The 16028-nt window shown below is 46.3% G+C and overlaps 4 protein-coding genes across 7 annotated transcripts; 1 reads left to right on the forward strand and 3 right to left on the reverse strand.

Moving 5' to 3' along the window:
• Positions 1-76: 76 nt before the first annotated feature.
• LOC135334252 (tyrosine-protein phosphatase corkscrew-like) lies at positions 77-3262 on the reverse strand. The gene is made up of 11 exons (XM_064529369.1): positions 3133-3262; positions 2950-3072; positions 2572-2766; positions 1994-2384; positions 1658-1754; positions 1384-1604; positions 1051-1255; positions 784-933; positions 658-734; positions 524-592; positions 77-358 (listed from the first exon to the last, which is right to left on the reverse strand). Exons 1-11 carry the CDS (start codon positions 3144-3146, stop codon positions 248-250), a joined length of 1653 nt encoding a protein of 550 aa, XP_064385439.1. The 5' UTR covers positions 3147-3262; the 3' UTR covers positions 77-247.
• A 597-nt stretch (positions 3263-3859) lies between these two features.
• LOC135334254 (magnesium transporter MRS2 homolog, mitochondrial-like) lies at positions 3860-6127 on the forward strand. Its single transcript, XM_064529371.1, has 8 exons — positions 3860-4039; positions 4103-4139; positions 4266-4465; positions 4528-4602; positions 4648-4889; positions 4963-5026; positions 5177-5377; positions 5884-6127. Exons 1-8 carry the CDS (start codon positions 3929-3931, stop codon positions 6025-6027), a joined length of 1074 nt encoding a protein of 357 aa, XP_064385441.1. The 5' UTR covers positions 3860-3928; the 3' UTR covers positions 6028-6127.
• Positions 6124-8835, reverse strand: LOC135334253 (6-phosphogluconate dehydrogenase, decarboxylating-like). Its single transcript, XM_064529370.1, has 9 exons — positions 8679-8835; positions 8461-8494; positions 8290-8392; positions 7989-8173; positions 7678-7932; positions 7207-7462; positions 6836-7100; positions 6587-6778; positions 6124-6410 (listed from the first exon to the last, which is right to left on the reverse strand). Exons 1-9 carry the CDS (start codon positions 8684-8686, stop codon positions 6260-6262), a joined length of 1449 nt encoding a protein of 482 aa, XP_064385440.1. The 5' UTR covers positions 8687-8835; the 3' UTR covers positions 6124-6259.
• Positions 8836-9289: 454 nt separating this feature from the next.
• On the reverse strand, positions 9290-15965 carry LOC135334251 (protein MMS22-like). 4 transcript variants are annotated; one of them, XM_064529368.1, is made up of 20 exons: positions 15790-15965; positions 15550-15734; positions 14981-15047; positions 14716-14927; positions 14503-14669; positions 14359-14452; positions 14041-14312; positions 13430-13488; positions 13072-13339; positions 12969-13029; positions 12717-12923; positions 12426-12654; positions 12305-12382; positions 12042-12249; positions 11804-11976; positions 11049-11205; positions 10799-10936; positions 10602-10727; positions 10395-10548; positions 9290-9629 (listed from the first exon to the last, which is right to left on the reverse strand). In XM_064529368.1, exons 1-20 carry the CDS (start codon positions 15924-15926, stop codon positions 9367-9369), a joined length of 3255 nt encoding a protein of 1084 aa, XP_064385438.1. In that variant the 5' UTR covers positions 15927-15965; the 3' UTR covers positions 9290-9366. The 4 variants fall into 4 exon arrangements, 1 of the variants encoding a protein (XP_064385438.1); XR_010394221.1 differs by having other exon boundaries at positions 9486-9732; positions 9854-10548; positions 13075-13339; XR_010394219.1 differs by having other exon boundaries at positions 9486-9732; positions 9854-10548.
• Between the last annotated feature and the right edge of the window lie 63 nt (positions 15966-16028).

The following is a 16028-nucleotide window of genomic DNA, read 5'->3' on the forward strand; positions in this document are numbered from 1 at the left end:
ATTAAGAATGACCTTTGCCCTTCCTAAATTAACCAACGTTAGATTAATAGACGCCCTCAATTATAGTCCACATAAATTATTTTTTGTCAGAATTATTATTTAAAAAAACCAACACACAACTATCTCCTAGTTAACATAAACATTACCATAAGTCAAGAGATGATACGCCTACACATGTACACATACACGCAATGGACAAACAATGTAATACGGTAATAATAAGAATATAATATATATATTAGTCGTTTTAATTTCCAGAGGTATTTGAATAGAGGGGCTCTGAGGCTCCAGCAGCTGAGGCTCCAGCATCACTGCCCTTATTCTTGGCAGGGAAGTTGAGGTTACCGTAGTTCTCTCCCTATAAGAGAAAGAGTGGGTCACACAACATTAACCACCCACGCACACACACACACACACACACACCCATGCACACCCACCCACGCACGCACGCACGCACACACACACACACGCACGCATGCACACACATACACACACGCGCACGCACGCACACACACACACATACCACTTTCAGGAGTGCATGGTGGGAGTCCACATATTGCTGGATAGCCATGTACACAAACTTGTACTGTTGCTGCACAACACAAGACAATATAAGACACAGTACACTGACATCATCATCATCCCCACTCAACACACCTCAGTCTGCACCATTCCTGATCGTTGTGCTCTAATTATCAGAATCGTCTTTTGAATATCAATCTCTTCGTCCCAACCTGAAGAAGGATCACATGATCAGCACCTGATACTCACATGACTACATACCTTGATAGTCGATGAGGTTGATGATCATATCGATGACAATGAAAGTGCCAGTCCTCCCGATACCAGCCGAGCAGTGAACCACGATTGGGCCAACACTCTCGTCTTGTTTCTGCCTGGAGTTCACATCTTCCAGATACCCCAGCACAGCTCCTGCACAACCACACACAATACACTTGACATATTGAAACAGTCATACACTGGTAAGCAATCTGTATAATTATTACAAGTATTAATTATACTAATGACAAGTCTCTCTAGTACATGTACCTGGGTCCTGTGGTGTCCCGTGATCAGGCCATGCCTTGAAGTGGAAGTGATAGATGACACGCCCCTCACCGTCCTCATCCTCGTGATGAATAAGCAACTCCTTCTGGATATAGATGACATTGGACACTTCATCTGTTGTGTAGACGTGGATCTTGCCATACACAATCGACTGCTCCTTCTCTGGCCAATATCGAGTGCACTTATTCTGTTTGTGGAGAGCATTTGACAGTCAACAAACTCAGTGTATTTTCAGTTAGCTGAGAAAACATGTTTCAACAAACAACAACATTCAGTTACAGAACTAACGCTCGAGGCATATGGTACACAACTCACTCGTCCCCGCTCCACTTCATTGGTAGTCATGACGATGACTCTTGTGTTCTCTTGCCAGACCATTTTCCAGAAGTCATTGACCGTGGCAGGCATACAACCTTGAGTAGCTATATACTTGCGCTCTGACCCCGGGACCTCTCCACTGATGTAGTTGGCATTGATATAGTCAGAGCCCACTGTACTAGGATCACTGCAATCCAGTATCACACGAGTGTGGTCAACTGTAGGGGGGGTACAATAAGTCAATATCACCTATGTGGGGGGGCTTACGTACATGGGAGAATATTCTTGTATCTGTTCTTGGGCTTATTCTCTGGTCTGGCCCCTTCTCTGCGGCTGTACAGATGCTTGCACTCTTGTTGCTGCAATTGCTGTTAAGAGAAGTACAATATTTTAATACCATTATAGAGAAAATTAAAATTTTTAAGTTGCTTAATTATTGTCACTGTTTTCCAGTGTTAGCAATCCATAAAAATTAGGCCCACACAAATGCTGAGCTAACAAAAGACGCAACCGTAGGCAAGAAATTTGTTCAACAAAACATTTTTAGAGGCACTTTCACGAATATTAAGTACCTCGAACATTTCGTGCTACGGTGGTAATGACTTACTTCAAACTCCTCCCAGAAGCCAGACTTGCCGTATACATCTTTAGTTTGCTTCTGTAGCTCTGAGACACGCTGACCGACGTTAGCGGGTAGGAAAGACGTGGCATGGTAGGGATGCTTGAGAGTGATGACAATTCCAGAGGTCTCCACCATCGGGTTCTTCTTGTAATGCTCTACCAATGATGTCAGGCTCTCAAACACTGCACCACCTCCAACATCAAAACGTCCGTCTTTGTTACGAATGATGACATGACTGACTTTCTCCTCCACTCTGGCTGACAATACGTAGAACCCTGGGTTGTGCACAGAGGCTCGTACAAGATAGCTGCCATCTTGACCCTTGGCCAACAGTAGTGTCTCTGCCTCTCGTCCAGTCAGAGCGCTGTGATACCATCTGTAGCAGGGGGGTACATGATGCCATAGTAATGTTATCGAGCATCAAATATTTGTATTTTAAGTGCTTCGCAATGGTAAAATCGCGAAGAACTATACCAGTATATGTACTTGTATGACATCACTACTTAATTGGTTCATTTGCAAAGGTTTTTCACCAGTAAATCTAGTAATACAGTAGTGTATACCTCTCAGCCGTGATCTCTTCACTGTTGTGAGGCATCTTGAGCTCTATGACAATGCCACTCTTCTCCCGCAGTGCCCCAGGGTTCTCCATGTAGAAGCTAACCAGCTCACCCAGAGTGGCAAACTTCTCTCCTCCATACAAGTCATAGTAGTCTCCACTGTTCTGGATCTTAATGTGAGTCACCTCAGGGCCACGTCTATAGGGGCACAGAACACATGAGAACACATAGCTAGCTAGAATGGAAGTGAACTACTGTAGAAAGGATGTTACACTGTAGAATGAAATAAACATTTTCCAATAAAGTAAACAAGGTATATACGTGATGCATGGTGGATGCAGTTATGGTGGACCATGTACTGTATCTAGGGAGGGCACCTACCTGACAGAGAGTGTGAAGTCACCCTGTACAGTCTGACTAGGTCGACAGAGAAAGCTCCCATCCTGCCCTTGACTGATAAGTAACTCCTCAGCCTGCTGTCCAGAGACATGCGCGTGAAACCATCTATAGAATAGACGCAACTATTAGAGTGCCGCTATTCCTGGTAGCTATGTGAGTACTCACCTTCTAGTCGCCATGATCTCACAAAGAAACGGACACGGCTCTTTCTTTCCACACACCTAAAACAACTGCTGTCAATTATCTAATATAAGGAATATCAATGGAGAAAGTATTATTGAAAAGAAAATCACCCTCTTCTTCTTCTTCTTCTTTGTAGCCTCCAAATAATGAAGAGTAGCCCATTGGGCAAACGAAAAAGAATATTTGAAAATGGGTATTATTATAACACGCAGTAAGAGGGTGGAGCTTTAAACCAATGTGCTTGTGAGAAGGAGATCAGCGCGGGTTTGCCTTAAATCTTTGATGAAGAGCAAGAGCCACTCTTGCGCATGGGCAGCTTTCAGCCAGACAAGGCCTTGCAGGAGATTGTAGAGGGTGTCATGTAGTGCCCTTGGGTCGTGGGGGAGGTGAACACTGATGCAGGATGGGGCATCCTGCAGGAGAGCAAGTCTGCGCATTGAGAGAGCAGGGCAACTTACTAAAAAGTGTGAAGGTGATTCTTCTTCAGTGTTGCATAGTTTGCACGATCCATCACCGGGAGAGATATTTCCTCTGTTGCGATATCTAAACCTGGACGCATCCAGCTCGAGCCCGTCACAGCCCACTAGGAGCCTGATTCTGAAATTTGAGGGGCCATGCATAGAACGATCCAGCTGACAGCATGACCATAGCATCGAAGGGCGACCTAGAAGGGCGGGGAGGGATGAGATAGGAAAATTTGTGCAAATCACCCACGTGGCCATTGTAGTGCAGTGTGTAGCTAGCTAGCTTATAGTGTTAATGTTATGATGATCCAGCCATGTCGGCTGTGGCTAGAGCGCTCAGAATGTCCTACTCCTTCAAGGTCTTCAGGAGAGCTGTGTCCACCTCATTGAATGGAGACCCTGCTAATAACCTACTGATGAAGATTGTGAGGAACACTAGTGACACAGCTATTGTACATTATCATTGAATATTAATACACTTTGCACAGACTGAGTTCACCTCTACTGGAGAGTACACCACATCAGGTGGGTGGGTCCACACACACACACTATTGTCCACCCCCTCATATGCCACGCCCACATCAGGTGGGTGGGTGGGTCCACACACACACACACTATTGTCCGCCCCCTCATATGCCACGCCCCCTACAGTGGTACACAGAAGCGAACTATTAGCACGTCTGAGACTCCAACCACGTGATATCAGGTTCTCCACCGCAACATCACTATACCAGCGAGGAGAGAGCATCATACTGAGACTACAAGATGTCAAGGCTGTTGTATGCTCTAACTCTCTCATCCTATTGGACAGCGATGGCCCCACCCTCCAGGAGCTCCTCCCAGAGCTAAAGGTGTGTGCTAACTTATGTGTAGAGTAAATTTAAGATACTTTGTCTAACTTCCCTGATGATAGGATAAGCTGACAGTGACTCACAAAGATCCACTACCGTTTGAATTCAGAGCACTAGAGGCCATGCTCATGAAGATGGTAGGACTGATGTGCTGGTATTTATAGTGTATATATTGTCCCTAGTTTTCCCTGTTAGATGGTCGCCTCTCACAACTGGAGCCAGCCCTCAGAGAAGTGCTCAATAATCTACTAGACCCTCGTCTCTTCTCAGTGGACAGAGGACAGCTACACATCCTCCTGCATCACTCCAAGAGTCTGTCAGAGTTTGATAGCTTAGTGAGAGATATAGAGTCTACCCTCAGTGAGATGTTGGACAATGATGAGGACATTGCAGACATGTACCTGAGCCACGTCCGTGAGACAGGGTGAGAGTGTGCTATGTTAGATACAGCAAACCATAATTGTAGCAGTAGTGGTTACTAGCTGTTGTGTGTGCAGTGAGTGGAGGAGTGAGGAAGACATTGAAGATCTCTACAACATCCTCGAGGGCTTTGCCATGCAGGTAACCTCATCACACAGGCTAGCTCTGATACCCCCCAGGCTATAGCTCTGATACCCCCCCCCCCCAGGCTATAGCTCTGATACCCCCCAGGCTATAGTTATGATATCCCCCAGGCTATAGCTCTGATACCCCCCCCCCCCCCCCCTGTAGAGTGAGAACCTGTTGAGTGAAGTGCAGAAGCTGCGTGAACTCATTGACCAATCAGAGAGCATTATTCTCATCAATCTAGACAGTCAGAGGAACATCATGCTGCGTCTAAGCCTGCAACTAGAGATGGGCATGTTCTCGTCTTGTCTGGCTGGTCTTATTGGAGTTGCCTTTGGGATGAACCTGGACTCATCACTGGAAGAGGTGTGTGTGTTTTAAGCCAAGCCATTGATAGGGTTTGGTAGATTATGCTCGAGATATTACCTATTATGCTATTCTTTTATGCTCAAGTTAACAGCCTATTACTCTTTTCAAATCGCCTATCAAAGCACAACATAGACCCCATGTCACTGCACAAGTAACATCAAACTATAAATAATAGCCACGTGACTCTATCTATTATAGAATGTCAAGGAGATAATTAACCATGCACCAGTAATTCCAATAGTTTATACTGTGACTCGTACTGACCTGTATTCTGTGAAACCTGCCTATTCTCATAATTGTTATAAATGTGCCTATTATGCTCAAAATTATGCTAGCATAATACCAACCCAGCCATTGACCCTGTGCATTTTTTTTTTACTAACGGTTGAAGGCTGGACTGCCTTAGTTCTGTGTGTTGTGTGTATTGCCATGCATATATTGTTGCCTCCCCCTCTGACTTTTGCCCCACCCCCTTCATTGTTGACCACACCCCTTTTCCACAGAACACATACGCTTTCTGGGTAGTGACTGGAGTTATGCTGACCATATGCGGGTTGCTATGGAGACGTCTTCTACTCTTCCTAGGGAAAAACTTGGACAGAAGTCAATTGCAAAAACTATCCAGAGATCAATACAAGAAGAAATAAACTCTCTACAGCATTATACATTCATTTTGTAAATATTACGCCAAATTTTCTTCAACATAATTATTTATTTTTGTTCAACATAATATTCTGTTCAACTTTGCGTATTTAACACTTTGAATTCAATGCAGCCTAAATTGATAATTGACAATAACAGTGCTCATCTATATAACAAGTACAATCCTATAACATTTCAATCGCTAAAAACAGTTAGTGTTCAGTTTGATAGGACAGTCTAGGCGTTGTAGGAGGAAGATGATACATTCCCACCGTGACCAGTCCAGTTGGTGTGGATAAACTTGCCAGGTTCAGTGAGCAGCTCATAGGTGTGGGCACCAAAGTAGTCACGCTGGGCTTGGATCAGGTTGGCAGGGACACGCTCGCTCCTACAAGCAAGGAGAGGGGGAGTGAATGCATGGTCTACTGCATGGTATCTAAACACACAAGGAGCTACTAAAGGCATATTTTAGTTGTGAAATTGGACAATCCTTACTTAAGTTATAGGCAGTCAAAGTTCATGGTATGAAGGAGGACGCACACGCCCACACACACACCCACGTACCTGTAACCATCAAAGAAGGCTAGAGCAGTGCTGAAGCAAGGAGTAGGCACACCCAGTGTGACAGCAGCAGCCACAACCTTCCTCCACGACTCCTGACAGTCGAGAATGGCCTTCTTGAAGAAGTCATCCATAAGAAGGTTAGTTAGTTTAGGGTTCTTATCAAAGGCCTCCTTGATGTTACCTAGGAAACGGCTGTAGGGGGGGGTTAAAGGTCAACTAGGGACGATACACAAACAGTTATACACATACCTGCGAATGATGCAACCTCCACGCCACATCAGAGCAATGCCACCATAGTTGAGGTTCCAGCCATAATCCTTGGCTGCTTGCTTGAGGAGCATGAAGCCTTGAGCATAAGAGATGATCTTAGAGGCATACAGAGCCTTTCTAATATGCTCCACCAGCTCGGCCCTGTTCCCTTCCCAGCGAGTGACCTTTGGACCCGGCAATTGCTTGGATGCTTCCACACGCTCGTCCTTGAGAGAAGAGAGGCAGCGAGCAAACACACTCTCACCTACACAGTGGAGAGGGGGGAGGGGGCAGAGGATTCAAGATTAACATTTGTAATTAACATTAATTTTGGTAAATATCGTATAGCGCGAACTTTTCGAGGCACTTACCAATGAGGGTGACGGGCATGCCCTTGTCGAGTGCTGATATGGCGGTCCATTTGCCAGTGCCTTTCTGACCAGCAGCATCGCGTATCTTCTCAACGAGTGGACTGCCATCAGTATCCTTGAAGGCTAGGATGTCTTTAGTGATCTCTATGAGGAATGAGTCCAACTCTCCCTTATTCCACTCAGTGAACACGGAGGCCATCTCATCGTGGTTCATGCCCAGAGCATTCTTCATTAAGTCATAAGCCTCACAGATCAACTACAGGGGGGTACCAAATCATGTAGTTAGGGGGGTACACAATAGAGTCAGGGGGCAGTATAAGAGTAGGGGGGCACACACATACATGTAGTTAGGGGGGTACACACAATAGAGTCAGGGGGGCAGTATAAGAGTAGGGGGATACATACATACATGTTGTTAGGGGGGGTACACAAAACATGTAGTTAGGGGGGGTACACACAATAGAGTCTCACCTGCATGTCTCCATACTCTATGCCATTGTGGACCATCTTGACGTAATGACCAGCTCCATTCTCCCCAACCCAATCACAGCATGGCTCCTTTCCTATCTTGGCAGCTATACCCTGGAAGATGGGCTTAATTGCTGGCCATGCCTCAGGGGCTCCTCCTGGCATGAGGGAGGGGCCATAACGAGCACCGTCCTCTCCTCCACTCACTCCACTACCCACAAACAGAAGTCCCTTAGCCCTCAGAGACTCACACCGACGCTACACACAGGAGGAGGTGAACACGTGGTACACACAGTGACACAGAGGATGCTTACGTTGGAGTCAGTGTACTCTGAGTTGCCTCCATCAATGATGATGTCACCAGCTTCTAGCAGAGGGACGAGGAGATCAATGAAGTCATCTACAGCCTTGCCAGCCTTGACCAGCATCATCACGCGTCGTGGCTTCTTCAGTTTAGAGACCATGTCCTCTAGACTGGTGCCTCCAATCACCTTGGTACCTGTGTGTGTGTGGGTAGTATTGTGTGTGTGTGGGTAGTATTGTGTGTGTGTGGGTAGTATTGTGTGTGTGTGGGTAGTATTGTGTGTGTGTGTGTGTGTGTGAGGGGTGATGTACCTTTAGCCTCGTTGGCTAGGAAACGCTCCACCTTTGCAACGGTACGATTGTAAGCACAGACCACAAAGCCATGGTCATTCATATTCAGGATGAGGTTTTGGCCCTGCAAGGAAAGAAACCATTTAAATCACTTCCTATACACTCGAGGATTCCTAGGGGCCAGCAACATACCATGACAGCCAGTCCAATGAGTGCAATATCAGCTCTGTGTGTGTGTGTGTGTGGGTGTGTGGGCGTGTGTGTGTGTGGAGGGCTAGGGTGAGTACTGCACACACTGTGTGTATATTGGATGAGTGCCAATACTAGACACAACATGTACAGCTGCACAAAGCATTACTGAGCATGCGCAGTATAACTGTTATGCACACAGCTAGCTAGCTAGCACTTACTGAGCCATGTTTAGAGCTTGTACTGTGTTGTGAGATTGATCCAATGGTAGAGAGAGAGAGAGAGAGCTTTGGATGATGTGTGAGTACCTGAGCGAGTGCAGGGGTCTTGTAGTGCTAGTGAGCGGACACAGGAAGTACTGGCTGACAGGAAGTGGCTATAAGGGCCAGGGCCGTCTCACCTTTGTACCGTGTACATTTTATATTATTGACCATTACCATTATTTTGTCCATTATCATTTTTTTCCAGGCCGATAAAATTTTTTTTGTATGTAAGCAAGGAATGAAGTGTTGAGTAGGAATATAAAAATTAGTGAAGTAAGGATAGGGCAAGTGTACAGAAGTGTATATAACATGATAATCTATCATAACTTTTTTTGAGCGAAAGCATAACATGGCGAGAGGCATTAGCAAGCGTGCAACACTTGTTATAACAGTGGTGTATCTTCCAAGGCTGCACTTTCTTTTTAAGGCCAGTGAAGGAGGCTAGTCTGGTGTATATGAAGGAGTGAATAAGCAATAGATGCATGCATGTAAAACAAGTCAGTAAGCTAACTTTAATGTAAAATTCATTATAGCTTATCCCTCTACTATATTTAACACTCTTAACACTCTTGAGTGAAAGCATAACATGGAGAGAGGCATTAGCACAGCGCAGCTTGCGACACTCGTTGTTATTTGCACAAATAAGCTATAATTTGCACAAATGAGCTACTTTAGCATTTAATTGCTGATAAATGTTTGTCAGTGTTTGGTTTCCTCTAACAATCTGCCGCAGATATTCTAGTGTGGGTGTGGTCAGTGGGGGGTAGAGTGGGAGGATGGCACTCAGCGTTGTCATGACAGCATCACAACGACTCTTGTTTCCAGACACAAACACACGCAACAATTCAATCAATCGAATCGTGTGAGTGGAGTCACATGACTGTAGCAGCGGACGCAGCGTGCTCATCACTGCAGGGATACATATATAACCAGTTATATATAGTGACATACATCGCCTCCTGATGCCCCTAGGCCCAGTGTACATATATAACCAGTGTACATACTGACATACCTTGCCTCCTGATGCCCCTAGGCCCAGTGTACATATATAACCAGTGTACATACTGACATACCTTGCCTCCTGATGCCCCTAGGCCCAGTGTACATATATAACCAGTTACATAGTGACGTACCTTGCCTCCTGATGCCCCTAGGCCCAGTGTACATATATAACCAGTTACATACTGACGTACCTTGCCTCCTGATGCCCCTAGGCCCAGTGTACATATATAACCAGTTACATACTGACGTACCTTGCCTCCTGATGCCCCTAGGCCCAGTGTACATATATAACCAGTTACATACTGACGTACCTTGCCTCCTGATGCCCCTAGGCCCAGTGTACATATATAACCAGTGTACATACTGACATACCTTGCCTCCTGATGCCCCTAGGCCCAGTGTACATATATAACCAGTTACATAGTGACGTACCTTGCCTCCTGATGCCCCTAGGCCCAGTGTACATATATAACCAGTTACATACTGACGTACCTTGCCTCCTGATGCCCCTAGGCCCAGTGTACATATATAACCAGTTACATACTGACGTACCTTGCCTCCTGATGCCCCTAGGCCCAGTGTACATATATAACCAGTTACATACTGACGTACCTTGCCTCCTGATGCCCCTAGGCCCAGTGTACATATATAACCAGTTACATACTGACGTACCTTGCCTCCTGATGCCCCTAGGCTCTGTTCCCTGGGTACACACATCACAGGCCAACAAGCAAGACAGGAGTGAGGGGAGGAGACACACACACACGGCAGCCATTAACACAGGGCACTGCAACACACTCACCATCTCTCTCATGTACACTAGTACCTGTAGGGGTTAAAGGTCAATGTGCCACCCACTAATAGGAGGTGTTCACTCACATGTAGTAGTGATGCTGGTTGCTGTGGTAACTGCAGACACTCGGCAGTGATAGTGTCCAATAGGATCACTAGCTGCTCTCTCCTCTGCTCAGACACAGTGTCACCAGTCCAGCGCTCTACGAGGGTCTGTGTGTGTGTGGGCGTGCATGTGTGGACGTGGGCGTGGGTGTGTGGACGTGGGCGTGGGTGTGGTGTACCTTGAATGGATTGAGTGATGCTGTGAGAGAAGTGGAGGGAGTACAATAGCTCAGGAAGTATCGACCAATGAGATCACGGAGCTTCCTCTTGATGAAGTCATCAGTAAGAGGATCTAGACACAACAATCCCTCCAAGAACTGTGGGGGGGTAGTAATGTGGGGGGTAGTGATGTGGGGGTAGTAATGTGGGGGTAGTGATGTGGGGGGTAGTGATGCAGGGGGGTAGTGATGCAGGGGACGCGGTACTTACATAGTGTAGGTGACTGCGTATACAGGGAGACTGGTTGGTTGCTAATGGTAACACGAGACGATCAACGAGTTGTGGTAATAGACAGCGACTATTAATGCGACTATAGATGAGTTGAGCACAGCTCCTCACCACCACCCCAGCCACTGCATAGCACACCCTGCAAGCAAAGGCAAGCAAAGGCAGTCACACTATATCTCACCACCACCCCAGCCACTGCATAGCACACCCTGCAAGCAAAGGCAAGCAAAGGCAGTCACACTATATCTCACCACCACCCCAGCCACTGCATAGCACACCCTGCAAGCAAAGGCAGTCACACTGCATATACGCTTTTGTTCATTCAGAAAAGTTGTATCAGGAGTACATTTTCACTCTGGTTGTATCAGGAGTACATTTGCACTCTGGTTGTATCTATAATTATTTTAAGCACACCATTGGAGAGGTAATCAAGAATTTGGACAATCCCAATCATGAACCTTTTTGTTAGCAGGAAAAAAATAGGGTATCCAAAAACAACTGAATCTAGAAAATAATGCAAGGCTAATCATATAGGTATAATAATATTTAATGGACAGCAATTGTACGGGTGTAATTGGAACAGATCTCACGTGAAATGTTTGGAACACGACATGCAAAAACATACAATTTACTATATATAATGAATAATGGTCGTTGGGCTTCTAAGACACTTCTTGTAAAGTCCAAATAATTATAGAGACAGAAGTACAGTACAGTACAGTACAGTGGTGACTTACTGGATTGCCTGAGGTGGTCCAGCCTGTAGTGATGGTGTCATTATCTTGAGTAAGTCTCCCAGTATCGTCTCCACACCCTCACGCCACTCACTTCCCACACACTCATAATGACGCCCCCGCATGTGCGACAGTATCAGTCCCAACAGGGTTAATGGATCAGTTGGTAGTGGCTCCTATTATTACAGTAAATGCATTAAACTCCATGCTCACTGAATATTAGCGTATATATACATTGTACCTGAATGAATGATGCAACGATGGGTAAACGAGGAAGTAGGCGTGTCAGTTCAGTCACATGACTATCACATGACAGAGGATAGATATGACAGACAAGCAGACAACGTAACCACGTGTGTAGAGCAGAGAGCTGATTGTGCTGACTAGACAATAGCTCTCCTGCCATGTGAGGATTGGAGATGATGTGACACAAGTAGCCACTGGATACGCTATACAAGGAAGGGGGTGTGGTTATGATGGATGCTGACTCAGCACAATACTTACTAGGGGTGGGTGGAGTCTGTGCACCCAAACTCAGTAAACAGTCGCTGTGGATATGACCTTTGACCTGTGATCCCTGCCCTATAAGGAAGGTACACTAGCGTATAGAGTGTCAGTGCCTCACCATTGGAGAGCTAGTAGTGTGCCAGTCGCTGCTGTACTGTGTAGTGTGTGTGGAGGTGTGGATGTGTGGGCGGGCAGGGCAAGGATACAGTGCTCTAGGTAACCAAAGCAACACGCTGAAGGGGGGTGGTCCAGAGATGATAGCGTAGTCCCCACAGTCTCAATGATGCCCAATAGTTGAGACAATCTCGCTCCCTCCACTCGTGACAATAGTGTAGACAAGTGTGACCCTACACCCACACACACACACACACACAGTGTAGCGGAGTGCAGGTATATAACCAGTACCTACCAATCAGATTGCAGGCTCCAAGGTTGACTGCATCTGGCATCTCAATGGCTTCCAATGACCCAACTAGAATCGTTGCTATGGTATCCCAGACACTATCACATGACGAGAGCTGATCAACCAGATTGCAGAGAGCTGGTGTTAGCTTATCGACCAATCCGCTCACAGTAAAGTGATGATGCAAAAGCAATAGAATCAGCGTTAGAAGACCTGTATATAATATTATGTGATTATATACGACCAATCAGATCACACCTTTCCAAACTAGCGGACCATGACTGGATAATGCAAGGAAAGTGGAGATCATCTTGTGTCCCTATACAATCAGTGAGTCATGTGATATAGTCATGTGACTTACCACCTCCGCATGTTCAGCAACTGATGAGAGTACAAGGTACAGTGATGCTACTCTCGCAAGACCACACCCACTCAGCTCGGACACCCAGCGACGGTGAACTTTAGAGTATACACGTCCCTTTAACTGTTTCCATAGCGATTGAGTGTTACCATGGCGACCGAATACTCTCGACAGCATGGATAAGAATAATTCAAAGGACGACCAATCACCTTGCACGTCTTGATTAGTTACCATGACGATATGATTAAGCCACTGCTTTGGAGTGGTGCTATATGTGATGATATGTATATGTGGTGATATGGGTATGTGTATGGGGGTGGTGGTGTGTGTTGGTAAGGTATGTGATTAAGGTACACACCTCTCTCTGGTTGGAGCCCACTCCAGCCCGCCGCCTCCTACTGATGATGATGGATCATTCTGCAGTGATACATGTACAGTTCAGGATGCTGATTAACAGGGGCTACGCTCACCATGTGCTTGTGTGTGTATTAGCAGGGGCTACGCTCACCATGTGCTTGTGTGTGTATTAGCAGGGGCTACGCTCACCATGTGCTTGTGTGTGTATTAGCAGGCTCACCATGTGCTTGTGTGTGTATTAGCAGGGGCTACGCTCACCATGTGCTTGTGTGTGTATTAGCAGGGGCTACGCTCACCATGTGCTTGTGTGTGTATTAGCAGGGGCTACCCTCACCATGTGCTTGTGTGTGTATTAGCAGGGGCTACCCTCACCATGTATTAGCAGGCTCACCATGTGCTTGTGTGTGTATTAGCAGGGGCTACCCTCACCATGTGCTTGTGTGTGTATTAGCAGGGGCTACCCTCACCATGTGCTTGTGTGTGTATTAGCAGGGGCTACGCTCACCATGTGCTTGTGTGTGTATTAGCAGGGGCTACGCTCACCATGTGCTTGTGTGTGTATTAGCAGGGGCTACCCTCACCATGTGCTTGTGTGTGTATTAGCAGGCTCACCATGTGCTTGTGTGTGTAGTCCCAGGCCTTGAAGAGGAGCTGGGGGCACACATCCCACACCCCCACAAGCCTCACAGCACACTCCAGGCACACACGCATTTCAACCTCCGAAAGCTCACCAGAAAATGTCTGTTGAAGCAAATGCTCTATCACAAAGGACCAATTATTAGCCGGGAGTTGAGTGGGTGTGGTCAGTGGGTGTGGCTTGTCCAATAGAGCCAGCCTACACAACACCCACCACACAAACACCACCGGATGTTGTGCAGCACCATCTGTATAGAGAGGCGATGAGAGGTGGTCAGATATATGTACGCTAACCTTGAGGGTAGGAGTGAGTGGGCGTATGATGGGAGTGAGTGGGCGGATGGTGTAGCACTAGTAGGAGGTGGTCAGAGAGCAGCTCCCAGAATCCCTGCACACACACACACAGTGATAGTGACAGTATGGGGATGATCGTGTTACCTTGGTGAGGGTGGGTCTGTTGTCAAGGGTACGTCTTAGCAGAGTCCAAAGGTCAGCGGTGCACGGACAAGGGAGGAAGGGGGGTGGACAGAATTCAAAGTTCATTGTACACTCGTTTAGACAGCTGCTCATTATTCTGGAAGCACACTCTACAAAGGCAGCAGCTCCTATAAGCAAAGAGTTGTAACACAGGTTACGTGTACGGGGTCATACCTAGTATTGAGGAGAGTCGATAGTGTACAGCCAGTGAGGTCCAGTGTAGCTGTAGAGAGAGGTGATGGAGAGGGACTGTGGGGGAGGGTGTTCTGAGCAGTCTCAGTTGGTCCTCTAGTGGACCAAGGTGGTCACACAGACCAGTCAGTTGTGAGACTAACTCCATGCCAACTTGCTGGCGATTGAAGAGACTATTGTCAGCAGTCAAGTACCTGAGGAGGTAGACAGTCAAGGATGGATGGGATGCAAGGAACATTATTCTGACCTGTGAGCAAGGCACTCTATGAATGTGAGGAACTCCACACACTGCTGACTCAGCACTGTCCCTCCATCTGGATAACAATACAGTGATCAATTCCATGTACTGCAGTAGTCTAGTATGATGTACGTGTATCATACCGTATTACTAGAATGTTTTGCGAGAATCAAACATTTGCGAATTTTGCGAGGGTTGATCAATTCGCAACAATAAAATTCGCAAACCTAAATTATTACACACGATCCTTGCCAGAACGCAATAGTTAGATCGCAAAGGGTCAATTTTCTGCTAATTTGGATCATTCGCAAAAGTTTTTCACCCGCAAAATATTCTAGTATTAAATACGGTAATTTTATGTTTGATTCCAATGTATACTTGAATTGTCCAATCAGATTGCAGGATTCTATATACACGACTAGCATTGCTTGCAACGACTGTATATACTGCATCTAATTTATTAGTTTTGTGGTTTTGCTGTTTGGCAATTCTCTGTTGCAAGTACTGCAATCCACTGTCGATAACAATAAGAACCTCCTCACCTCTAGTCCCCTACCACACCCTCTCCACGGGCTCACCTCTCGTCCCCCCGTCCTCTAGACAGGATTGTAGATCATTGAGCGTTTGTCTGACCAATAGGAAGGTACCTCTCATTATGCTGTGACTAGCTAGCACTGCGCTAGGTAGCACAACACGCCCACACAGTCGCACAGTGTCTCCATGGAAGCGATCATCCACACAGACATCATCACCAGCCAACAGTCTGGACAGTATGAGAGAGAGCTATGATGGAATGCAGTGTGCGTGAGCATAGCTACCGTGTGAGTGCCTGGGAGGATGCTGGAGAGAGAGAGACCTCCTCCACTGACAGAGGACCATCACAGCTCAAGGTAGGGAGCAGCTCAGCAATGGCAGACCTCACTATTGGACCAGGAGAGCCTTCACTAACCTCCATTATGTCTTCTTTGTTTTCTTTGTCTTGCCGATCTTTACCATTCAGTTCGACATATACGGATAAATACTAATACAGTATAATTTATTCGCATGTTTAACTGAC

The sequence above is a fragment of the Halichondria panicea genome, chromosome 3, assembly GCF_963675165.1.
Source record: "Halichondria panicea chromosome 3, odHalPani1.1, whole genome shotgun sequence".
NCBI classification, from domain to species: Eukaryota; Metazoa; Porifera; class Demospongiae; order Suberitida; family Halichondriidae; genus Halichondria; species Halichondria panicea.